This window comes from Mytilus galloprovincialis, chromosome 3 (genome assembly GCF_965363235.1).
Source record: "Mytilus galloprovincialis chromosome 3, xbMytGall1.hap1.1, whole genome shotgun sequence".
Lineage (NCBI taxonomy): Eukaryota > Metazoa > Mollusca > Bivalvia > Mytilida > Mytilidae > Mytilus > Mytilus galloprovincialis.
Genome location: NC_134840.1, coordinates 64538974 through 64566972, shown reverse-complemented (window position 1 = coordinate 64566972; position 27999 = coordinate 64538974). Strand labels below are relative to the sequence as shown.

The 27999-nt window shown below is 32.1% G+C and overlaps 1 protein-coding gene across 1 annotated transcript; it reads left to right on the top strand.

Annotated features, from left to right (window-relative positions):
• Positions 1-1409: 1409 nt before the first annotated feature.
• Positions 1410-26145, top strand: LOC143068637 (uncharacterized). Its single transcript, XM_076242853.1, has 22 exons — positions 1410-1433; positions 1713-1816; positions 3541-3614; positions 4016-4743; positions 5203-5373; positions 6374-6544; positions 7248-7412; positions 9146-9319; positions 9722-9892; positions 10313-10486; positions 12155-12325; positions 12577-12894; positions 14295-14645; positions 15074-15394; positions 15879-16238; positions 16680-16877; positions 18032-18097; positions 21161-21484; positions 22742-23101; positions 23842-24036; positions 24933-24991; positions 25762-26145. The coding sequence occupies exons 2-21, from the start codon at positions 1760-1762 to the stop codon at positions 24944-24946; spliced, it is 4563 nt and encodes a 1520-aa protein (XP_076098968.1). The 5' UTR covers positions 1410-1433; positions 1713-1759; the 3' UTR covers positions 24947-24991; positions 25762-26145.
• The last annotated feature ends 1854 nt before the right edge of the window (positions 26146-27999 follow it).

The window sequence follows — 27999 nt, the reverse complement described above, 5'->3', positions numbered from 1 at the left end:
GAAAACACCTATCACATGGAAGAAGAAATTAATTTACGGATTGTTGTTTGTGGGTGTTGCCATTTTGGCTGTCATTCTAATTGTCATCGCTGTGTCAACATCAAGTAACAATGATCACACTGAACCAGGTTGGTACGTCATTTAAACAAACGGAATTGAAGTTTGAAAATTAATATACTTTTCAAGCTACTGAGTCTGTGGTTTCAATTGTTGTCGTTGGTACTAATTTTCGTTGATTACCATGATTACAGAAAACTTGTATTTTCCTGGATTTAATATTTCGTTATTTTGTCAAAGTCTGCATACAACCTGATACGAAATTTGTAATTCATTGAGGATTTAAATTTGTGGTTTACCTGTACCCACGAAAACCATGAAAATTCGAATATAAATAAAGACAACAGTAGTATAACGCTTTTCAAAATTCATAAATCGATGGAAAAAAAACAAATCCTGGTTACCAACTAAAACTGAGGGAAACGTATCAAATGTAAGCGAACCACGACACAACAGAGACACAACACCAAAATGTAACACTCACACAGAAACGAACTATAATGTAACCATGGCCATTTTCCTGACTTGGTACAGGGCATTTTATAAAAAAAATGATTGGTTGACCCTGGCTTTGTGGCATGACAAACCTCCCGCTTTAATGGCAGTGTTAATTTTAACATTAAAATGATAACATTACACGACAGGGTTACAATAAATAAACAGATAAATGGGAGAAAATATAGGACAGAAAAAAAAACAAATAATAACCATCAATAGGTAACAGGTTAAAAAATATAAAAATTAATAATGTTTAGATAAATTGAACATCTAAAGACGTTTCAGGAAGTGCATGTGTTACATAGATCTATAGAGATGTTGGAGCCGAGTCAAACAACGAAAAATATATGTCCAAAAGACATATCGCTTTTTTCAGATTTTTAAAGTGAAGCCTTCTTTTATTTATATTAAAGTTTCGTTTTGCATTACTGAAACACATTTCTTTAACCGTCCTACCTTTATCGACTGAAATATCATCTTGTTTTACCACAGACCACTTCTGGATCATGCAGAGAGTCGCCAAAAGGGCTTTAAACGTGCACATTGTGATGCACTGAACCTTAAAAAGGCCTCATATCAAACGACAGCCTTCAGATTGGACATGGTAACGTATTCATACTTTACAGACAAATGGAAGAACCTTGCAAGAATGTGTTTCCCTTAGATAGAGAAACTAGAATAAACTATAACCCAAAATATCGAAGGAATCGTAATGGGATGATATCACTAAAGTTTGCTTTTTTGTTTGTTTATTGTTGGTTTTTGCTCCGGTTTGTTTTCCACTGATCTGTAAAACATATATCATAAAATGAATAGACTCCAAATATTACAATTTGTATTTTTCTTTTCAGACTTGAAAAGACAAACGACTGCATACGGTGAGTTAATTGGGGGTTTTTCTTCAATGGTTTACTACCGAGGGCTGTAACTGCTGAGTGTTCTTTCAAATACTTTTCCATAATAATCTCATTAAATAAATAAAATAAAATAAAATGATTATGTACTTTGAAATGTAAGTGCGACATAATATATCAAAAATTATTACAAAATGAAATAATTTTACATATTTTACATGGTTTTACTATCTTTAATTTTAACGTTATTTATATTTCAATATTATTTTTCTTTTGCTTCTTTTACCTACTTATTTTCTACAGTTCATGCTTTACTTGACTTGACGGTTAACGATACGTATACAACGGATATGGGTAACAGTTTATCATACAAATATAAACGTTTTGCTTCGGACTTTTGTGCTGAGGTATGTATATAAATATATGCCTTAAAATGATCAATATGAAATAGAAGTATTTAAACAAAACTGTATTGTAAATCAAATATCAATTGTTCATTTGAGCGTCTTTGGTGTACCTTTTGTGACGAAACGCGCGTCACACATAACCAACAAAACTGTTAAAAAACATTTAACCAAAATCCCTGGATTATTTTTTTTTTACTTCTTACCACTGGAAATCGACAGTCACTTCCCCAATTTTAGAGAGGCAATTCTACACAGTTTTACAGAATTAGATCTTTATGATTATCGACAAAGTTATCCAACCACCAATACAAGTTATAAAAAAGCACAAACGAAAGTACTAGTACATATACAAAGTGAAAATATAATAGTATATTCGGACATATAAGTTTGTTTAATTACTATCATGATGATCTTGATTTTTAAATTGTTCATTGCATATTATTAAATTAAATCATTTATATCATCATTTGATTTACACTTGTGCATATATAGTTCAAAATCATTTGCGATGCTATAAAAAGTTCAAGAACCTTGATTCAACATTAATTCTCATATAAGGGAAAGCACTTACAGTGAATGTGACGAGCCGAAACGTTTTTTGTCGTTGACATTTACTTTCGACCTTTAGTTATTAGGATTTTTAATTGTGATCTCAAGCAGTGATATTGTCTAATAAAAAGCCATTTTTAATGGCTTTGACATTGACCATAGAACAAATCTTACTGTGCCTTTGATCTCTGATGTAAAGACTGCACATTGATATGAATTAGCATCTCGTTATATAGAGAATAATACATGGCAAAATCCGTATCACATGCCGTATCATCCCGAGATACCATTATCAGCCAGAGAGCCTTTTGGCACGAGGGATGATATTGGTCGAGGATGATACGGCGTATGATACGGATTTTGCCATGTATTATTCTGCTTATCATATATTTTTTAAAACCAAATTAAAATTGTAAAAAAATGCATTTGTGCACAAAACAAACTTCACGAAAATTATGACCAAATAAACAATAAAACTTCAGATATTTCTACATCTCATTTTTATATAAAAATCGCTCTTCAAGTTACTGTGAATAGTTATTTGGAAAAAATCGACTTTTGTTGAAATGATAGGACGTTTTTTTTTTAATAGAAATCATTTTTTTCCCTAAGCCTGAAAATGCATCAACTGGACGCCACGCCAGGTACGCGATACGGATTTTGCTATGCGATACGGGGTATGCGATACGGGTTTAGCTATGCGATACGGGGTATGCGATACAGGGTAGGTGATACAGACTGGAAAAAAGAACCTTTATTAGATGTACAAAATTGCTGTAGTTTGTACTAAATATATGATAAATGCCAGTAAACACGCGCGCATGTCCAAGTAGTGTTATCAAATATTGTACTAGGACTTTATTTTGCATCGGAAAACCGCTTTTATTTAAGTATCTATGAACTTTTTTTTTGTGACCGAAATAAAGTATTCACTGGCCCAGTCACCCAGCCAGAGTGTTTGATTTTAGCATCTGAAATCTAAAATGATTAACGGACATACGGGTCAAAGATTATACGTAGCGTGGAAAATTATGTGTATTATGTTAGCTTTTCCGTTATCAACATGTGATTGGAAAGAGTTGTTCGAGTAAAATTGTACATGTTGTTAAAAAAAAGACATATTGTTCCCCGAAGATGTTCAAATTCTAGAGGTGTTTAAACATGATTACTTTCAGATTGATAGGGTGTTGAATAATAATACTGGTGGTTTTGGTGAGAAGTATATTGGATGCATCGTATTAGCTCTAAAGTAAGTATATTTTTATTTTTGATATCTGATTAAATGTTATATATTACATTTGCTATTGCTTTGATTTAGAGAAATATCTATTTTTGTGATTAGGACGTGACTCAACACAATAAAAAAAATGGTTGTTCCTTCAAATCGTACATTGAAAATTCATCCAGGAGTTTCTGCTCAAACTTATCACAAACATGGATAAGTATTAAAAAAGAGCATTTTTCTTAAAAGATTCTGCAATCAAAACCTGCATTGTATGTAACACGAAAATGACCTTTAAATATTTAACTTTATTGCAACACGTGAAGCCCTTAAGGGTTAAAAGCACAGGTGATAAACAATATACTATACACACTATCTAAGTATCTGACTAAAATTGTTTATTTTAAACAAGACTCTGTTTATTTCAGTTCAGGAAGTATCAAAGTATCTTTTACTGTGTATTGTGTAGACATATCAGAATCAGACATGTTAAATCAATCTGTAAAGTATATTAAGGATAATATACTTAGAAATGGAAATCAAATGCTAGGAAAATTTCAGATTTTGTTGGACAGTTTTGAAATTCTTCAAGTGTCAACTATACATTTACATGAAACCCCAGAACTTCAGGAATTATTTACATCAGCAACCACCTCCTCAAAGGTTACAACAACACCTCAAACAACAGCTGATAAATTGTCTACCTTTACGTCAAAGCCTTTTACATCGCAAAACGTTACCACCAGCTCTTTACCAGATACAAGTACTACATCTCTTACTGTTACAGCGCTCTCTGGTAGCACATCTTCCAAAGTGTCTCCGACTTCTAAATTGATATCACACCCCGAGGAAACTTTGTCGGTAATAACGAGAACATTAACAACCACGAAATCTATTACAAGTTCAGTAACGCCATCGCAATCATCCAATGTCCAGTCCAGTTCGACGCTTATAGAAACGACATTAGACGTCCAACAAACGGTTTCTAGTATAAAATCTTCGACAATAGGTGCAACTGTTGTTTCAAACGGTACAACAACACATGAAAACGATATGATCACCTCTGAGGAAATAACAACCCAATCAGTTGTATCATTAGCTGCATCAGGTGGCACAGTTTCGGCTTTAGTTCAAACCACGGAACCATCCAACCAAGGTATTTTTAAATAAGATAAAGTCACTATATTGTACATTGTTATACCTAAATTAATTCACCGGAAACAATATATTATTAAGTCATTACTACAACTAAATCCACCCTAAAAGTTCATAAGTCATTGCTACAACTACATTTCCCATAAAAGGTCATTAGTCATTGCTACAACTACATTCCCTCTAAAAGGTCAAAAGGTATTGCTACAACATTATTCTCTCTAAATGGTCATAAGTTATTGCTACACCTAAATTCTGATGAAACGGTATCCTAGTGAGGAAGCCTGGAATGAAATCACTGTTTTTCTCTGTAAAACAGTAATACTGTTTCAATTAAGGAGAACCTGTCAACGTATTATATGATACTGTATGACTTTTACAATGTTAAGTTTTTCACGAACTATCGAATTTCGAGTGTATTATTATTGAAAAATCTACTGATATTTCAATTGTATTGATATAGTAGATGGTAACTGGGGAAGCTGGTCTTTCTGGGCTGGGTGTGCAGAAACGTGTGGTACATCTCTTCGACAGAGAACCAGACTGTGTAATGATCCAAAGCCAATAAACGGAGGAACACCTTGCAATGGAAATAGTACTGAATATAAACCATGCGTCCTTGAAAACTGTCCAGGTAATTTATGTTTATTTTTGTTTCCTTTACAATTGAGCACATTTTTAGAGATTGTCTTCGGACAGAATTCTTAAACAAACTTCATTTATATATATATAAAAAAGGGAGATTGCCAAAGAAACATCTATCCAACAAAGTTCAAATGAGGTGGATGTAAATAAAGGCAACAGTAGTATACCGCTGATCAAAACTCGTAAATCTATGGACAAAAAACAAAATCGGGGTAACAAACAAACTGAGGGAAACGCATTAAATATAAGAGGAGAACAACGACACAACATTAAAATGTAACACACACAGCAACGGACTAAGCATTAGACAAAATCCGATGAGAATAGCCAATATAACATCAAAACCAAATACATGAATTTGGGATAGAAAAGTACCGTGACACGTCTTATAGTAATGGGAATTCACACTCAAATATAGGAGAAAACAAACGACACAAAGGAAACACAACGTAAAAATGTTACAAGATATTATAGTCAAACGTTCGGATTTGAACAGTGAGAAACAACAATACTGTTTAGTCTCCTATGAAAGGTCCCAACATAAAAATACAAAATTATTCAGTTGAGACAATAAATGCCATTTTTTATAACTAAACATTTAGGAAAACAAATATGTCAGGAATACACCAACTTCAACCACTGAACTGCATGTGCATATTTAAACATTTAGCTTGGATGCTACATAATAGATAACATATAATTATGTAAAAGGATATTGTACTTTATTGATAGAATAGTAAATCGACAAATAATTTAACATATTTTTCATTGTCGTTATAGCTAGGTGAAAGTTATAAATACGCATCATCCTAAAAGGAGACACTTGTTTTTCTTTTTGTTCATATTCAGAAAGGTATCTCGAATATTTTATCATCGAAAGCTTCGAATAGTTTATCATTTAAAGTTGTGTCATTTAATCATATGATTTGTTACTTTTTATTCTCAATTCTCGTTTCAATTTTCTTATTCAATCACGTTTTACAATTCAGTTGATGGTATGTGGACACAGTGGTCTCCCTGGAGTGCATGCAATGTTACATGTGGCGGAGGACTAAGACATACACAGAGAACATGTACAAATCCAGCACCAAAATATGGTGGAGATAAATGCGCGGGAGAAGACACTATGTTTGATTCATGCAGTGAAATATCATGTCCAAGTAAGACTTAATTAGAAGACCAGCTGAGATTGCAATACGACTTGTTATTCGAGAGTGTTTTATGAATTATCATTGATATGGTCATATTTTTTACAAACAAATATATTTTTTGAAATACTAAGGCTTTTCTATCTCAGGAATAGATTACCTTAGCCTTATTTTACAAAAACCTTTAACGAATTTTGGTAATCAATTCTCTTCAACTTTATTTGGCCTTTTTAACTTATTTTGATTCGAGCGTCACTGATGAGTTTTTTAAGACGAAACGCGCGTACGTCGAGCAGTTATAACGATTGTAAAGGCACGTCGAGCCGTTATAACGATTGTAAAGGCACGTCTATAGATCAGAAAAAAAGAAAAGATATTTCAACTTACACATAGTAAACGAATTCGTTTTATATGTATTTATAAAAATAAACAATCCGTTCATTTAACCAATTAACAGAGATGACAAACAACTTTACAGTTTCTTGTATAATTTTCGAAGTTCAAATATTGATAATTGCATCGTTAACTATGCAAAGAGGAATTAATTAGTTAATTATTTAGATTTGAAATAAAATGTTTATTCGATTACATATATGTTTGCATGGTTACATTTACCTTGAAATATATGATGCCTATAAAACTTAGTTATAAAACTTTATTGATTATTTCAAATAAAAGTAAACGAATAAGTAATTAAATGAAAATATATTTCAAGTCGATGGAACGTGGTCAGAATGGAGCTTGTGGTCCACATGTGATGTCACTTGTGGTAATGGTAGTTTGTCTAGATCAAGATCTTGTTTACATCTCGACTTTGAGGGAGAAGACTGTGAGGGAAACAAAACTGATATTGGTATATGTGAAAACCCTCCATGTCCTAGTAAGTATCAAATTTGTCTTATTATTTTGTTTAAATAAATATTCAATTTGGTAGCCTCTGAGATAAACAATTAGAACTATATTTAGCTGACATGGCTCAAAGGGGCAGTTGAGCTTTTCTCATCACTTGGCGTCCGTCGTCGTCCGTCTTCCGTCGTCCGTCGTTAACTTTTACAAAAATCTTCTCCTCTGAAACAACTGGGCCAAATTTAACCAAACTTGACAGGTATCTAGTTTAAACAATGTGTTCGATGACCCGGCCATCCAACCAAGATGGCCGCCATGGCTAAAAATAGAACATAGGAGTAACATGTAGATGTTGGCTTATATTTCTGAAACCAAAGCATTAAGAGCAAATCTGACAATTGTTAAAATTGTTTTTTTAGGTCAAGATCTATCTGTCCTGAAATTTTCAGACGAATCAGACAACCCCTTGTGGGATTGCTGCCCCTGAATTGGAAATTTAATTGAAATTGTACAGTTTTTGGTTATAATCTTTAATATTATTATAGATAGAGATAAACTGTAACCAGCAATCATGTTCAGCAAAATAAGATCTACAAATAAGTTAACATGACCAATTTTTTTACATTTTTTTGTTAACTTTTCTAATCTTACAAAATCTTCTCATCTGAAACTACTGAGACAAATTTAATAAAATTTTATGACAATCATTATTATGGTATCTAGTTTTAAAAATATGTCACATAGGGATAAAATGCAGTTTTTGGCTTATATCTCTGAGACTAAAGCTTTTAGAGCAAATATTTACAGATAAAAATGATCATCAGGTTAAGATATATTTGTCCTGAAATTTTCATACGAATCAGACGAATAAGTCAGGTTGCGGCCCCTGAATTAGTAATTTTAAGGAAATTTTGTTGTTTTTGGTTATTTGGTTTGAATATCATTATAGATATAGAAAATTTGTAAACAGCAATAGTGTTCAACTAAGTAAGATCTACAAATAAGGCAACATGACCAAAATGGTTAATTGACCCAATAGGGAGTTATTGTTCTTTAAAGTCAAATTTATCAATTTCTCGTAAATTTTTGTAATCTTTTACAAAAGTTTTCTCCTGAAACAACTGAGACAAATTTAACCAAACTTGGTCACAAATAAGCATTAGGGTATTTAGTTTTCAGAAATGTGTCCAATGACCCTGCCTGCTAACCAACATGGCAGACATGGCTAAACATAGAACATAGGGGTAAAATGCAGTTTTAGACTTGTATTTCTGAAACTAGAGAAAAGTATAAGGGTTGAATTATTTCATGCATCAATTGTAAATAAATATATCATGTAAGCGACACAGGCTGCTTTGAGCCTCTAGTTTTTTTATTTCCAATGTCGTTTAAGGAAGAACCAGAATGCGTTGTTATTCAATGACAGCCTGATATAAATTATTGGACACTTCTTGCGTCTTGCTTATATTTGGGACTCCACTGAATAACGTCATCCTCAAACATATAAAGTCGATGTGTTGAGTTATATAGATAAAAACGAATCTTTCTGATTAGAATTCTTGTGGAGAGGGGTTCTTTTCTTTTTTTGAATATGCGCATTCATATCTCGGTATCCTTAATATTAAAACTGCTTATTCTCTTTGAACTTATTATATCGAAAGTGCCTTGATTGTGTCTGCATAAATTTTATAAAAAAAAAGAAAAATATGTACACAGTTTTATGAACTTATTTGTATTTTATGCCTTTTATTCATAATCTCTTAATAGTCGACGGTAATTGGTCTACTTGGTTGACATGGGGAGAATGCAGTTTAACTTGTGGAGATGGTGGTAGTCGACAACGAAATAGAACGTGTAGCGATCCAGTTCCTATGTTTGGCGGTAATGAATGCGATGGTGACGGTTTAACTACTGGTCCATGTCAAGACAATCCATGCCCAAGTACATATAATTCTATTAATCACTTTTTGTATCAATTATCATCAAACTTTTTCAAATAGTCGTAATCGATTTACAAGTAATAATTTAAATTAAGATTTTTTTGGAAATCCACCGTCTAGGCAGATCAAAAAAATTAAAGTAAAATAGCCAAAAATATTGTATCAATTATGTAAACGCTTAAAAGTTCTGTTTAAGTTTTTCTTTTTTAATGTATATTTTTCTGATTTTGAATCTTACGTTCTTACAAAGGCGTAGGCCCAATAAGACCCCTTTTTGGCACCAAAATATAGCAGTTTTACAAAATTTTTCATATATCATTTTTAGCTATTTATTCGAAAGTAGAACACATTTCTGGTTGATACCATGATTATAGTAACATCTTATATGTATTTTTACTTCTAGTAAATGGAGATTGGGGCCATTGGACTCCATGGGAGAAATGTAGTAAGACATGTGGAAGTGGAACAAAAAGTAGATCCCGAGAGTGTAGTGATCCTCTCCCTCAACACGGAGGCAACTTCTGTGACGGCTTTCCAAAGGAGTATACTGGATGTGAAGAGGAAAAATGTCAAGGTACTTAAATTATAAACTGTTTACGACAAATGTTATATTGTTTACAGAACATTTTTGGTAAAATGGATGTGTTTCAAAACTTCTTATTATAAAGTACAATGAAAACAAAAATTAAATATTATGAACCTGTAGATGTTTTTTTCCTCCGAAAGGTTAAGACTTGATCACGTCCGTAACATTATTTCCTTTCATTATCATTGCTACATATGTATGTATACACCAGGTTTAAATTTAAGATATCGCAATATTTTATTTTTTTCAAGTTCTTTGAATAACAAATAATCTATAAAGACCATGGACCATAAAATAGTTAAACAAATTTACATTGTGTAAATTTCAAATTTCAAAATTTTCAAGATCATTTTCTGTAATCCTGCATCAGTTATTAAAATATATAGCTACAATTGTGTTTAAATCTAGTTTTAGGATATTGGTCTCCATGGGGTACTTGGGATGCTTGTAGCGTGACGTGTGGCGAAGGAGTCAGTTTTAAAAGGAGAATCTGCTTTGGCCAAAGTGTTAATGATGATGAACAAGTTATATGTATAGGAGACGGAATCGAAAATAAAACTTGTCAGAACGATCCTTGCCCAGGTATAAACATATTTCACAAAACAATGTTGGTAAGTGTAGCATGCATGAAGATAGTTGCATGCATATGTCTAAATGATATAAAAATCTGTAGATCCTGTATACATAGATAATGAGACAACTGTCATATATTTAAAACAGTGCATTTATACACAACCACATCTTCGCATATAAACATGGAAAGTGTGTAAAAACACACAACTCAAATAGTATAGATATATATAAAGACCAAACCAATCTTAACTGTACACAACTTGTTCAATATGACAAATGATAAGTTCATTTTAATTAACCCCCTATAAAATTGGATCATGGGAGTATCAACAAAGCAAAGTAGGAAACTGTCAAACGCTGAAACTAGTGAAATATAATAAAAAGACAAAATGAACTGAAATCTTTATTAATACTGCAGTATGAATTGTAAATATATCACATTTGCATGAGTTATCAATTATTACAAACACCAGTTTAAAAGCAAAAGAATTTCACTTTAAATGCCATTTTGTGTCTCCTTGATATTTTCCGTGATGATAACACCATTGAAATATCTTCCATTATATGCGATATACTAGTAGATGGATTTTTGGTTTTTTTTTTTTGTTTGACTTAATGTCCAGTGGCAAATGTTTCAAATATTTTCAGGTCGAAAACAAAATAACAATAAAAATAATAGGTAGGTCCTGTTATAGAGGTCAACCGGAATAAAAGACTGAAAATATAAACTGGCAGTTGAAAAGGAGGATATATTTGACAGGGAAAGACAATTGGCCTATAACAGGCCAAATAGATCCCACTCAAATAAATTTTGCGATGATTACCTATTCAGAGCGTAATTATCTCTCTGCACTATGCATATGATTTTACGTCCCCATTTAGACCGTATGTTGGTGCGTATTTCATTCATCCCGCACACAACCGAACGCCCACACCATTTAAACTGGGTTTTACTGTCGATCGGAAGAAAACCAAAAAAACGTAGTAACTACTAGTATCTAGAAAGTACCACGTTTGAACAGATGATAATTTACGCCACTGCCAAACTTCCAATTATAAAACGTGTTGTTTTCAATTTTTTTTTTTACATCACTGGGTCTATACCTCTGCTGGTGGACTATCAGTCCCCGAGGGTATCATCAGCTCAGTGGTCAGTACTTTGGTACTGACATGATTTAACAAACCTTTCTAAAATTGTGTATTGGTGTATTATTATTAATTTTTGTTTTGATACAAGCATTGAATTTCGTGCTCCCGTGACAAAATGTTGAGGGGCATATTAATTTACCCTTGCCCGTTCGTCTGTCCACTCATCCATTCGTCCGTCCATTTGTCTGTCCGTCTTGAAAAGGATATATTGTTTGTCCGGCTATCTCCTCCTACAGTTTTTAAGGTCAACTTTAATATTTTGCAGGATGTTCATACACGTAAACGTGATGAAGGTGTGCATGGCCAAAGAATTTTAAGTTTTTCAAATATTCTTAAAATGACAGGCAGTTAGACTTGGTAATGTTTTGGTACTAGCTGCATGAAGAAATCATGTTTTGTTTCTCCTCCTAATGTTACATTTTGTCTTTGAACCAAAAAGTTTATATTAATAAAAGCTACATTCTCATCAAGATAATGATAGGTTGTAATGAACAAAAAGGTAGATAAATTTATACATGTGTTTTCTAGTTGATGGCGGCTGGTCAAACTGGAATGACTGGAATAAGTGTAGTCTGCCGTGCGGAGGAGGAATTCAAAGAAGAAATCGTATCTGTAATGATCCGCTCCCACAGCATGGAGGAGAGCTTTGTGACGGTAATGAAACTGAACATCTGCAGTGCAATGACCAACACTGTCCTGGTAAATGAGATTGACTTTTCTCTTCTGTATTTTTTTTTTTTGCATTATTATAAAAAAACATCTGATAAATTTATCTCTTGTTTTCAATGACATTACAAATAAAGGTATTCGAGCATCTGTGCCAGCTGTATTTTGTTGACAATTGTGGTATATCAACAGATCATACCAGGAAATTACTCTATTTTCTTTTACTTGAAAGAAAATGAAAGACTGCAATTGTCATTTACTAAATTTGATAACATGATTTACAGGTGGCAGCTGTACAGATGCAACAGCATATTTATACGAGAAAGCCATTAGCATATCATGTATCATCACTGGAATGTTGAATCCCATGCCAATTATCATTACGAGAAACAAACAAAACATAGCAGCAATCAACGAACACAGAGAAGTCCAATATCTCTTACCATCAACTGATTTTAGTCTCGTTATTACACAGGCCGAAAATATAAATTTATCGTTGGTGTTTGGAAATGTCACATGTGAAGACGATGGTCTGTATGAAGTGCATGTCAACAGTACAGCCTTTGATGGGGTCAATATCACTGGGTCTCTCATGACTATAGGTAAGGAGTACATTGGTGTAATTTGCATCATTAAACACGTATAAAGGACTGTAAATTGTAAATATATTCACTTGTCAACTTCTTTTGGATAAAATCTTTTATAAAATGAAAATTGACAACTGTTACTTGAATTTGTCGATTATTTTTATTTTGAAAAAAATAATATTTTTATTTTGAAAAAAATAATAATGCTATAAAAGAGGGACGAAAGATACCAAAGGGACAGTCAAACTTATAAATCTAAAACAAACTGACAACGCAATGGCTAAAAATGAAAAAAGACAAACAAACAACAGCAGACACGACACAACATAGAAAAACTAAAGAATAAACAACACGAACCCCACCAAAAAACTAAGGGTGATCTCAGGTGCTCCGGAAGGGTAAGCAGATCCTGCTCCACATGCGGCACCCGTCGTGTTGCTTATGTGATAACAAATCCGGTAAATAGTCTAATTCGGTAGGTCACATTCATGAAAGGGAAGGGGATTGTAGTTACGACGTAAGGAACATATCCGATATCATTTGTGAAACGGTTATTCCATAACGGTCAACAAGCTCGTGATGGCGTCCGTAAAATTTACGAAGGGATGATTTCAACTTCACCATTTGGAACTCTTGGTTTAATAGCTTCCTTGTGAGCAGCAACCCTCTATCACGAAAATCATGATAGGAAATGCAAGCACGGAAATATCTTATCAATTGGGAAATATATACCCCGTATGCAGGTGCTGCTGGAATGTTGCTGCTTAGAAATGGAAAGTTCACAATTGGAAAGCTGAAATCATCTCTTTTGTTGTAAAGTTTTGTTTTCAACTGACCCTCATTGTCAATTTCTAGATGTAAGTCAAGATATGAGGCCGACTTAACTGTATCTGTAGTATCCTTAATCTCTAGCTCGATTGGATAGATGCGTTCCACATAGTCACCAAATTTTGAATTATTTAGTGAAAGAACATCATCTATATAGCGAAAAGTAGAGTTAAAGGATATTGCTAACTTCTTATCTTTCTTCATAAGAAGTTCCTGCATGAAGTCAGCCTCATAATAATAAAGAAACAAGTCGGCAAGTAGAGTGGCACAGTTTGTTCCCATTGGAATGCCGACAGTCTGTTGAAAAACACGTCCTCCGAACGTAACAAATATGTTGTCAATCAAGAAATCAAGTTAGAATTGATAATAAATCATGTTGTTTCTGTCGATCATTGTTTATTAGTTATGGATGCTTACGTCATTTATAGCAATTTAATGCTTCAAGTCGTACGAATGCTGTTAATTAAATTATAGATTGTATTTTTATCATTTTAAAAAACATAAAGACATAATTTGGTAAAACGATTCTTCTTTTAATTGTACGATTGAAAATGTTTTTTATTGCTTTTTTTTTTATCTTTTTGTAGACAAACCAACTGTTCCTGTATTCTATGTAAATCCTACCCAGTTTGCAGGACTACCATATAGACAATCTGACTATGAACATCAATGTTCAGGAAACATTGGGAAACCAACCGGAGAACTGATAATAGAAATGAAACTGAATAACTCAGAATTTTCTATAGTTTCGCCTGCAGATTTAGTTATTGTACAAAATTCTAGTTATACAAAAGATTGTAGTAATTTTCAGATATTGATATTTGCTATGAATTTTACATCAGATATGAATGAAGCGGTTATAAGATGTCGTGTGCAAAACGACTTCTTTCTTGGAGGGGGAATAATTGGATCAGAAGTGGATTTATCAACATTCTCAAGTAAGTAAATTTATATGGTATGAACGCTTTATCTTTTCAAAAAAGACTGAATGATTAGTAAAACCTGACTTTGTGAGTCAGTTCTATGATTAAAATAGCATTGGCCATAAAATGATAACTTTAACAATTGTTGCAAATAAAACTAAAGATTTCTTAAGAAAAAAGCAAACAAGAAAATTATGTCAATGGTATTAGCTCTTCAGTTACTAGTGCCTGTATACCATTTCATATGCATAATAGGTAAAATTATCGTTTGAATTTCGTTTGTATTATATGTTTTACATGTTATGGGTATTATAGTAAAGAATGCTGTCCGACACTAAACTTTTATTTCTAAGAAAAAAGTGAATCCGATTATTTTTGAAAAGTTAGTATTTGAAAAATGTGTTGATTACATTGACGAGCCTTGGTTTTGATTGTAATTTTAGAAGATACATGTTATGATGTTTATGTCCATCTACATAACGCAGCAACGATGATGTGCACTTTAAACAGAACAAAAGAGTATGTGGAGATTATGATTGTAAAAATCAAAGATGGTGTCAGCATGAATATATCAGGGATTAGTGAAAACGGAGATATAACATACTTCCAAGATCATTTAAACATAAAAATACGTGTCATTTCGAGTTCCGTAATTTTTATTGATGTTTTAAATACCACGTGTGCCGATGAAGGAGACTATGTGTTACAAATAAGTAATGGAACAACAGTTACAGCCATGGTGACAGGATCATTACAGCCAATCAGTGAGTCATTAATTGTTTTTGTTCCATGAGTAAATTGAATTTATTTAGAGTCTCTGAAATTGCCTAATCCTTTAATTTCATGGGATGATTGTTCATGTAAAAAAAACATTAGATACTACAAAGTACTTTAGTTTATGAATACTGCTAATATGATTCATTTAATAGCTGTAATTTGCTTTGAATGGACAGTTGCCTATATATAAATGATGTTGAGCTTTATTCCATCAAACCCTACTCCTTATAGATTTAAAAAGTTTATTTAATAAACTTTGACAGAGACGACAAAGAGACCACCAATAACCTTCCATCAACACATAAGTTCCTTAAATGACATCAATACTACGATATTAAATCGCATAAAATCTAAAACGATTAACAAACGAAGATGTGAAATACATTATTGATATATTTGTTCTCAGTATTCTTCAATTCTAGTTGGACTTTATGGATACGTATGTCATTAATTAGAGTTTATTTTTTACAGGTGATCCAGAGAAGCCTACTTTTTTCTTAAATCCTGCCGTTGTTGTAGAGTCCGGCTCTGTTATTGAAGCTCATAATTGCTACGGAAATGTTGGATACCCACCGGGGGAACTTCGTATCGATATTTTAATTGATATTCCCGGGGAAATTGATAAGCAGTACTACCAAATACCGGATGAAGTCGTTACCAGATTGAATGACATAAGAACTAATCAGAATTGCCATGGATTCCAAAATCTTACATTCATAATAAATGTAGATGGTCAGCAAAATAATCAAACATTAAGATGCAGAGTAGAAAACAATTATCAATCTAATGCAATTTCTTATACAAATGGGCATGTCCTTCGAATTATCCCAAGTAAGTATAATAAACTCATTACAGATACCAGGATTAAAATTATAAAAGACTTAAACAATAGGAACGTAAATATTTAAATGGCTATATTCTACTAGCTTTGAAAGCCGACCTAAGAATGAATGTATATATATATATATATAAGTTAGAGATGCGTTGTTATGAGTTATATAGTTAGCATAACTGTTCGACTGTACTCTGATATCTTTCGTCCCCATTTTAAGTACTTTTTTTGTAAATCTTTAATAGTATTGGCTATTGACATGCTTATCGCCAAGATATCAAAGACAGGGGGAAATAATTCAGAATTAAACTCAAACCTCAAAATAGTATTAAACGTTTCATGTCAGCAAGACTTTCAATTCATAAGGAACCAATTGTAAAGGTTATATTCGAAAACAAGACATAACATTTGACTGTATCTTTAAAGTATTACTTTTGCAGAAGACATATGCAAGTGCAATAATATACAAGCTGGTGTTCGTCGTGGACATCCTGGGCGATGCGATTATTATGTTGAATGTGTTAATATGACAGTTCCAATAGGAAAACAATGTCAGACAAACCAATGTAGAAACAGTTCAACAGGAATATGTTCAGATGACTGTTCTGAGATTGTATGCAAGGAAACAGTTCCTGCAGGTAACACATAAATGTTTTTGAAATAAAACTTATTGAAGGGATATTAAATAAGATTACACTTCACTATAATTTTTGTCCATGTTTATTGCACTGTTTGTCTCATTTATCTATAGTTATTGGAACAGTAACATCTTTTATGAGGGAATTGTGCAATATGTATTCAAATAAGGAAGAAAACGTTTTTGTATTGAAATCGATGTAAATAATAGATATGATATCTCTCAAATCAATGTGCTCTATAAAGGATTAGATTATTACCAGAGTCGAATCCCAGATAGGTTATGAATTTTTTTTTTATTCCACGTCTAGAACATGGATACTGTATTGACATGAATATCAATTATATGGTCATTTTCATAAATTTCCTGTTACAAAACTTTGAATTTTTCGAAAAACTAAAGATTTTCTTATCCCAGGAATAGATTACCTTAGCCGTATTTGGCACAACTTTTTTGAATTTTGGGTCCTCAATGATCTTCAACTTTGTATTTGTTTTGCTTTTATATCTATTTTGATCTAAACGTCACTGATGAGTCTTCTATATACGAAACGCGCGTCTGCCGTATTAAATTATAATCCTGGTACCTTTGATAACTAATTATGTTATCTTCACACAGAAACGCCTGTGGAGAGTGGGAAATGTTTTTATATCAATTAACATGTTATGATATAAGATATTGAGATGTGATATGATTGTCAATAAGAAGACTATCCAACAGAGATAAGATTTATTACTGGGATTTAGGAGCGGTACCACCATTGAATTCCTCTATTGGTATTTGTTAAATTGGCACTTTTCAAAAACAATGTGCAGAATTTATCCTTGGTTCAAACTTGGCATAAAGATGATTTTGACTTGAACGGAGATTTGTCTCATTGTCACTCATACCAAATATTCTTATGTCTATATATGAGTAAAGTTTGATCCTGTCCACAATGAAAATTTCACACAACATTTCATTGCATAAATAAGGTAAAAACCGTCACCAGAAGTAAACCATCCAAATTGTCGGCCCTTTTTTTCTGTTAGCATGCTATTGTAACCTTGTCACCTAAAGTTTCCAAACTATTGTATAGAAACAGAAAATAACAAAAGAATCATGCTTGTAAACTCTAGTAGTATCAATGTATATAGTAATATTATTTTTTTTTAGATTTTTGTGGTGGTGTTTCCATTGCATCTATAAATATGACAAGTACCGCTATTCCTAGTATTTCATGTAAGTGTTTAGGGTTACTCTGTACGTATTGTTTTCCATAATTTGTATATTACTTTCATGTATTTAGATATAGGAAGATATGGTGTGAGTGCCAATGAGAGAACTCTCCTGTATCATGTCATTTGTATGTGAATTTTTACAGTTAGGCCAAAAGCTACACTGAATAGAAATATTTAACTACATTCTGTAAAGGCATGATTGTAAACTATTTCTCATTTTTCAGCGCCCTATTAAACTTATTTGAAATGTTTGTTCAGATTCCGATTTGATATTATGTATAAAAGAAGGTATACTGGATGTACAATGAGCTCGATACTGCAATCAACAACTAAGAAAATTCAAAGTCATCTTAAGGTCAGAATATGGTCTTTAGTAAGAATTATATAGCTATACACTATACCAAGCTCTTGATTATCCGGAGTTTCCTGAACATGCATGGACTGTTTAAAACAAAACGCTCAGCAACCAACAATCAATCTTATTATTTTTTGCTGTTTTATGCGTTCAATTGCTTTTACCAAACTGTTTGATAACGGGAATACCTTATAATTAATTCAATTAATTCAATGGATGGTTTTTGCGTTTTGTTGCATGCATAAGCAGAAAAAAGAGGATTTAGCTCAGAGCTATTGTGAATTTAGAGGTAAAACAATGTCAGCACAATCTGCATTATTCAACCAAATTTTTAAAAGGTGTTTTGTAAATCTTCTTTTTTCAATTCTACTTAAATAACATTATGTTGTATGCAATCTGTTTGAACGAAGCGGTATAACTCGATTAACACTTTCTAAAAGTATCTAAAAGTATGCTGTCTGCCGAAATAACTCGTATAATATAAAAAATGCACTTTTTTGTCCTATTATATTTAGTAAAACCTTTTACCATCAAGAAAAAAATGTATATGGTAGTACGATATTGACAATTAAATTACTATATATTACAGCGGAATCCATTGAATGTAATATATTTGGTTAGCTTGCTTGTTAGCTGAACCGTGAAGTTATTGTTAGGTTAGGTATACTACTCCTTTCAAAGTAGCATAGTTCAACAGACAGATAGATTGGTTTTCTGTCTGACTAGTCTATTCTTAAAGTAGGGTAGTTTACCTAACCTAACAATGACTTCACGGTTCAGCTAACAAGTAAGCTAACCCAAGATATTACCTTTGGCTACACACTCAATGGAATCCGCTGTAAAATCATCTTAAAGAAAGATCACAACGATATTAACTTTTATAAATGTTTGCACGTTATAATCTAACCCTGAACACATGACTTTAATTATGATTTGTTTTAATTACATTTGCAATTAACATTATTTTTGACTCTTGACCTATTAAACATATCATTTTTGAGGTGATACAATTAAATGTGTGATTAAAAAAACTGACCAACAGACAAAAAATACGCTTAATTGCTGTGTTGTATAGTTTATTAACTATTTTGCCTTTACATTGCGCAAAACTCATAAATAATTTAAATTTAACGTCAAAGAGCTGCGAAAAACACCAAAGGGACTTTCGATCTCATAATAGGAAGACGATCTGACAACTTTTTGACCAAGATAAAAACAACACAATGGAGCAAACAAAACACAAACAATAGTTCACATAATACAGCATTAAAAATTGAAGACTGGGCAACACAAACCCGCAAAATAAAACAAGTTGTCTTGAGCAGTATCTACTTATCCATATCGATTAGAAGAACCTGCTCCACATGTGACATCCGTCGTGCTACTCGTATGAAACATATTGATGAGTTAGATCAAGTGATAAGGAAAGGAGACGTGTCTATATTTCCATCAGGACTTAATCAAATACACAAAATCGTTTTTGACTTCGAACTTTTCAATCCTGTAAATAAAGGATAATTATAATGCTTGATATTTCCCGTCGCATGAAATTGTGTTATGAATAATATTGGAATGTGTGTCACCAAGGTCTACGTCCATACTTTAAATATTAAGTTAAAAGCAATGGGCGGATGGTAATTTTTTTTGTTATATTTGCTGGCAGTACCCATAGTTTGTAGCATTTCAACTTAATTTTCAAAAGATCATGAAGATAGAACAATGGTTTCAATTAACAACTTTCTACATAGAATATATTAAAATGACTTCTCCATCCGTATTATTTTCTTCCGAATGATAGTATTAAATTAATAGCATAATCCTTTTCATTTAAAAAAAAAAATTTTGTTAAATTTTCTTATGATTACCAGTTTCGAAGATCACATTAACTAAAGCATTAAAACATTGTCAGACATTTTTAAATTATTCTGCTTTTTCGACGAACATCGGTATATACAACTGAAACTAATGATTAACGTACTACGTCACAAGGTACAAATTCACAGGAAGACATGTTAGTAAAGCCCCACCTGTTCACCTCGGTTGCGGAGGTCATGGATTCAAATCCAGACCAGGTCAAACTGAAGACTTAACAATTGGTATTTGCTGCTTCTTTACTAAGCACGTGATATTTAGGAGTCAGAGCTAGAACTGGTCGGCTCAGAGTCAGATTGATGTGTCTTGATACGGTCACATGTCATCCTGTGTACTTGTGCACGTTAAAAATCCGGATCAGCTTGTTGGTCTTGTTCAAAGCAGGACAAATATATCCATATTACATTAAGATCTTGTCTTCCTGAATATACATATCAATTTGCCGCTGGACATTAATCGGCCATTCATCTTCATTATCATACTCATCCTTAATACCGCGTGCTAAGCGTAAAATAAGCAAGTATCAATTTTAAAAAAAAATCGATTCAGCCGTCCGCAGATCAGACCGGCGCTCCCCTGCACTAGAGGGAAACAAGCTACCACAAGCCCACAGACACGAGTGTTAAAGAGATGGCAATATAGTAATTTTACAACATAGATAATGAGTATCATACGATTTGGAGGCTTGAAAAACCTTTTATTTAGTATAGCCAAAGATAAAAAATAATCTTTAAAATGTTGGTTGAATATAATATAAATCGGACTAAAACTATCATACCAAATTTTGAAGCAAAATGACAATTTAAACGCTTCATACATTTTCAACTTTTTTTACAGCGATAGAGTGCACAAATACGTCGATTTTCTTGAATACTGGTCCCGCAACAATACTGTGCTTTTTGAATGAAATAAGTTTCAATTCAATAACTATAAACAAGGCTTCACAGACTGAGGAAACAAAAACAATAGGATTCATCAGCAGTGATGGTTCTGTCAACATGCTGCCAGTAGAGGATCTATTCAACATGACAATAAACTTTGACGGCAGTACACTAACCATTACCTTGATGGTAGCGACTTGTGATTCAGAGGGACTTTACTCAGTTGTTTTAAATACAAATGACCAAATATATACTGCACATGGAAATGTAACAATCTTACGTAAGATATTTAGTGTAAAAATACGTATAGGTTATGGAAGCATGCATAATGAAGACTTTTCTAATGGAGGAATAAAAATATTTCTTCAATTAAAATTCACGTTAGATCGAGGTTTGAACTAACAGAATAGAAAACAACATAAGCGCTTCATTGAATTGAAAACATCAAAGTATCAAATTTCAGTTTCGTTAGCTCATCTCTTGTACAACTAAGGATTTATAAAGTTTCAGCGGCAGCATAGAGTAGGCTCTTATTATCCTATTTATTTCACTTCTGCATCAAAGGCATGTAAAGTTTCATTTGTGCGTCCGTATATTTATCCGTCAAATTTGAAGTCAACACGCTTTTTAACGAAAATCTAGATATACTTTCAAAATTGTGTGTACTGTAATTTTACTGTAATATTACAGTAATTACAACATTATACAGAGAGGTGTACACTTATGTTCAAGTCATATAGCAAGTTTGGGGTATTTAAAAATAGAAAGAAAATAGAAAAAAACAATGAGCTAATTTATGATAAAACAGAATAACAAAGCGAAAGAAAGAAACCAATTACAGGGTCCTCATTTGAGACATGCACATACAGAATGTATCGGGGTTGACCATGCCTGTGAGCACTTAACCAACCCTTTATTCTGGAACAAGTTGTAACAGTACACAACAAGAACAAACTGTTAAATTCAGTTGAAACAGCAAAGGCAAACTATCAATTATCTTGAACAATAACGAAAACTTTAGTAAAATGAAAATCTCGAATATTGAGAACAACTGTTAATGAAATATTGACATCATTGCAAATAAAAGCATATTAAAGGTTAAATTGTACCATGTGTTTAAACGCAAATATATTATGGGGATGCACACGCAATGGTAATTTTGCCGTGTAAAGAAAACATAAAACAGTTTTTTTTTCAACAAATTGTACACACGCAATGACAATTTTGTCGTTTAAAGAAAACATAAGACAGTTATTTTTTTCACAAATTGTACTTTTTTGAAAACTTGATTTTTGCATATCCTAAAATGGAGTTTTTCTTATTGCTTTTAATTTCATTCTAGACTACTAGTCATTGTTTATGAATCAAGCTGTTCTTTTCAGGTTTTGGTATATGAGGTCAATACCATCTTATTCATTGTTTACGTTTTGTATGTATTATCTATAGTTAGTAATAATTAATTAATACACTATCACTTCATTAGAATTACGTCCAGGACAAATTATCTGCTCTGAATAATTCGTCTTGTTTTAAACAGGCAAACCATCAAATCCAAACTTAGAAATGAACAAAGATCAGGTGATAAATCTTGGATATTACAGACCCGGATTTGAACACGTATGCAGTGGTGACGTCGGAGAACCTCCCGGGAATCTAATTTTAGAAATACAGCACACTGGCTCGACTTCTTTCGAACCATTGCTAGATCAATTCATTAAAATCATATTTACAAATATTCAACGAGAACATTGCTATAATAATACGATGACTGTTGTGTTTGGCATGCTGTTTTCACCTGAAATGATCAATAGTAAAATACGATGTCGCGTGGCCAATTCTGCATCTTTAGAAAACAATGACATTTATGCAGATACAGAAGATTTACACCTCATTACAGGTTTGTTATCTTGCCAATTTTGTTTTGGCTGCTAATACACTGTATGGGTATACAAACATAAAACTTATCACAAATTATGTAAAAGACTAAAAGGGACACAAATGATCTTAATTTGTTAAGGCCAGACACACTGGTACCAAGGGAGTAAAATCCGCAAATAGTTTGCAAAACGTTAAAATAAAAAAAAATATTATATGTAACATGCTAACACGTATGTGAACTAGACTGCTCTGTGAGGTCAAGCTGTCTCTACTCTACATAGGTTAACAAGATACTGATTTTATTATTCATTTAATGTTCAATGAAACTGGCTAAAATTTATGTTACATCTACAATGATATCTGCCACAAAATGGGTGTGTATGTAAGTGTTTGTCTGTTATTCAGTAGAAACAAACCCACATACATATTATTTATATTTAAGAATAATATTACATAAAGAAAGCTGTGATGTGCTTTCTAATGAAAGCTGTTGGTCATAAGGAGCAATCTAAAATCAAATTTATATCAATACTAAATATGAGCCAAAACCAATAAAAGAACCTAATTTTTAAGGTTCACAGCAAGATAAGTAAACAATGATCAAAAATTTATTATTTTGTTCATAAATTGAGTACCTCCAGTCCAACATTAATGACCCATCAAGTAATGGTAATTTATAACGAAAACAATCTCGATTTAACTTATTTTTTAAATGTCTAAATGCTTTGTATAATGAAAAAAAATATATATAATTTACAGAAGATATTTGCAATTGCAATACTGATGATGGTGCAAAAAGGGGACACCCAACAGTTTGTGACGTTTTTGTGCAGTGTACTAATTTCACAGTACCTCAAGGATTACCATGTCCTTATCTAAGCTGTAGAAATAGTGTTACGGGTGAATGTGGTACTGACTGTTCTGTGAAAATATGTAGTGAGCCTGTCCCAAAAGGTAAAACTATACTTAGTAGATACATTCTTTTAAAATATTACTTAAGAAAGAAACATGGTTAATTTCCACTATGTCACGATCGTTTTGAAACATTCTCCATCTTTCTTGCAAAACATAGTTTCACATCCAAATGTGGGCGATTTATGGTTCTTTTGATATTGTGGTTTATTTCTAAACAGATAACCAACTTAAAAACGCCTGTCGATATATCAAAACAGCAATTTTCATACATTTTGGCATATTTTTAGAATTTACCCCTCAGAAGAATATCATGAAATATTTAATAAAACCGAAAATTGTGTAAAAATAGGAAGTTTACTTAAAGCATCATGAGTAAAATAATGAGTAAATATGACAAAGACTCTTTAATGTTTAATTTTCAGTTTTTAGATTTTGACTATAAATTATATGCTATTATATCTATGCTGTAAGTTAGATAAATAAAAGGGTATGTTTTTTACATCATCATGTTTTTGGAATTAAGAAACATTGATTTTTTTGTAATTTGTTCACTTTCTTCTACTTATTCTGTAATTAAGAGCATAACATATTTAAAAACACATGTTTATCATTTTAAAGACCGAATATTGCCCTACATGTACAGATGTTTTTAAAGCTTTTTAGGTCACCGGGATATTGTCTCAACTTCATTTACCCAGTTCTTTCTTATGTCATACTTGGAATTCATAATGTATACGTCCGGTATTAAAAACAGGCGCCTATATAATGTGTGTTACAACTATATACAGAATATAATTATATAACACCAACAGCAACCTTTCAATTCTAAAGGACAAACAAAACTATATCGTTAATAAGCAAACGTTATGTGAAGAAACATCCGCAGAACAATGAAAACTGAAAAGTATGATAAAATATTTGATCTCTTGTCTTAGATTTTTGCAAATAGGATGGAAGCAAACAGTATTCGCTGGTTCAAGACGAAATATCAGAGGTATTTGTATAACTATGAAATATTTGGGTTTTAATGTAATTTAGATTGAAGTTAAAAGATAAAATTTCGTTTAAAATTCGTTATTTGAAGAAAAAAAATATTTAATAATCGTTTTAGGTAAAATTGAAAAAATATAACAAAATGTACATAAGAAAAAAGGACCACCACTTGTCTTTTTCAAAAAATATATTAAACAACTGCAAACGAGGATGAAAATATGAAATTGATGAAAATATGCTTTGCGCCACTCAGTAGATAGTTATTCTGTGTTTGTATTATTCAATTGATACATTTTATTTGTCTTTTTAAGTTCATAAAATTGAGAATGAAACGGGGAATGTGTCAAAAAGACAACAACCCGACCATAGAGCAGACAAAAGCCGAAGGCCACTAATAGTTCTTCAATGCAGCGAGAAGATCCCGCACCCGGAGGCGTCCTTGAGCTGGCCCCTAAGTGCATTTTATTGTTTAAAAGCTTAAATTTCTACTTCTTTGTTAAGATCTAACTGTTAACGGCTTAATTATTCATGCAATGTCTTACAAATTACGACATGGCCACGTTAAAATATAGGCTCTCTTTTTTAGAAAAAATATAAGACAGGCTTAAATTTTTTATAATAATCAATGCATCCTCCATTCACTTGTCTTTCAAATTCATACATCCTTTTGATGCATGTTTCTATTCAAATAGGGAGGAGAAAGAAAGGCTTGTTTGAATTTAAGTGGTACAACGTTATATAAATATTGTTTATAACTTTGTTACTTTACAGGTCTGGTGCTGTGGAAATTCAGTATGTAGATACCGTTTCCTACAACCATTCAGATTATCCTGTCAATGTATTCTCACTATTTTTATCGGAACATTTAGAGGATATGTTTGTTTAGTCAGTGACATAAATGTACATGTAAAAATGTGTTGTTTAAAGATTCGCATTAAACTCATCTTGTTTACCCAGACGAAGTTCTAGCTTGATTGGAATAGTGCATTATTTTTTCATATAAATATGTTTGTCTAGTTTTCAAATTCATCACGTAGGAAATTCATCCACGTCCATCATGATCATTTGAATTTAATAAAGAATAAGTGTGTATTACATTGATGCTATATATTTCAATTACTTGCTAGTAAAATGTTAATAAAAATTATCAAATAACCTTGCTTCTTAACCCTTTGGACTTGTGCATTCAAAGTCACATACAGACAAACAAACAAAAACAAATTGAACTCAACAACAGTGCCTTAACATTTTACAAGAGCTTGTGTAAATCTTACAAATAAAGGAAAATAATTTTGTTTTAAAAGTGCAGAGCTTGTCATTGATCGCAATTTTTTTGAAACGAAAGCAGAAATTTAATGCAGAACTTATCAAAAGTGTAATGAATATCGTATGACTATGTCAAGTTCAAGAGATTGTCTATCAAAGACGTTATACAAAGATGTGTGATGGCACGTGTCTGTCAAGTTATAATATGTATATTCCGTTTAACCCTCATTGACTCTCTTGTCATACGTTTGACAGTAATCATGAATGTTTTACAGAGTTAGAACGCATATAATTAACACACATATCGTTTTAGCTTGCATGAATAACCATCTCAATGGTTTGCCTAAAACTTTTTGTTCAACTAAAAGTCTAAATAAAAATTACGGTGGACAATATTGATGAAATTGTCTTCTATTAAAAAATTAGATTATTGAAGTTTTTTTTTATAAAACTACATCCTCAAAGCGTTTATGTTTTTTTTTTTATCATGCAAAATATCAAAGAGGTTTCTAACATTAAAAGGAGTGCATACAAACAAAAAACAACAAAAGTGCTGTATTTGAGAAGACGTTACTAAGTTGAAAACTTGCGTCTAATCCATGCGTAGTTTTTTAACAATAAACAAAAAATGTTTAAACTAACAAAAGTACTTGGACTATATGCCTAATAATTCAGATGTGATAGGTATGTACATGACAGCCAACCAAAGTGAACAACAAAAAAATAGGTTGTTAAAAATACTTAATCTGATCAAAATCTGCAGACATTTATTGCTATTAAATTATTGTCTTCTCGTACTCTAATTCACCGATAGCTTTTCTGTATGCACTGACTAAACTACAAGACCTCATGATGGAAATAAAGCAGCCGCACAGCACAAGTGCGAGAGGAAACCGTAATTAGAAGAATGTAAACACACGCGTACTGGAAGGTTAATGGTATTAAAAGAATAATTAGATGATAAAATACACGACATCATTTATCCACTGTTATTTATTGCAGAGTTTGATTAACTAATGGAAACTCAAAGGAAATATTAAAAAAAGATCCATCACTTTATAAACTCACTTATTTTACAAGTTCTACGGGAATGATTTTTCGTTGATTGTTTATCTATGTTACGATCTGGTAAACCTCGACAACAAATCCATAACCTAAAAATAAGATAAAGTTTCTGACTAAAGTGACTGCGCTAAGAAAATCAAAAGTTTTTAGAATAATTTTTACTTTTGCAAACAATAAATTTATTAGTCTTTTTTAAATTTGCACTTTTCAAAGCGTTATGAATAATTTATCTTTGTTTTAAATAAAGAAATACATGGCATGAGTAGATTTTCAACCTGTCCAGTATTACAGACAAAAATTCACATAACATTTCATTGCATATAAGACATAATCACACCTTATGTAAGAATCCTAGGTTTTGATTGGTTGATAGCCAGTGTATTTTTCACCAATTTACTGCTATCAGATGAATATCGTTCATTTTTAACGCAGCCGGGTATATGCTAAAAGGACATGGTTTTTTTACCCTCTCTGCTGTGGTATTTGCCAAAAAATACTCTATCCGACTAGACGCTTGTAACGTCACGATCAAAAATGCGTTTTGATCGTGACGTTACAAAATTGAATTTTAAACCTGATGCCTTTTGCTATCTATTATTCATGTGTTTCTTTGCCTAATACATGTAATACGTTCTCCTATTTATTTGTATTGTAGTGCTGTAATATTATGTTGTCATT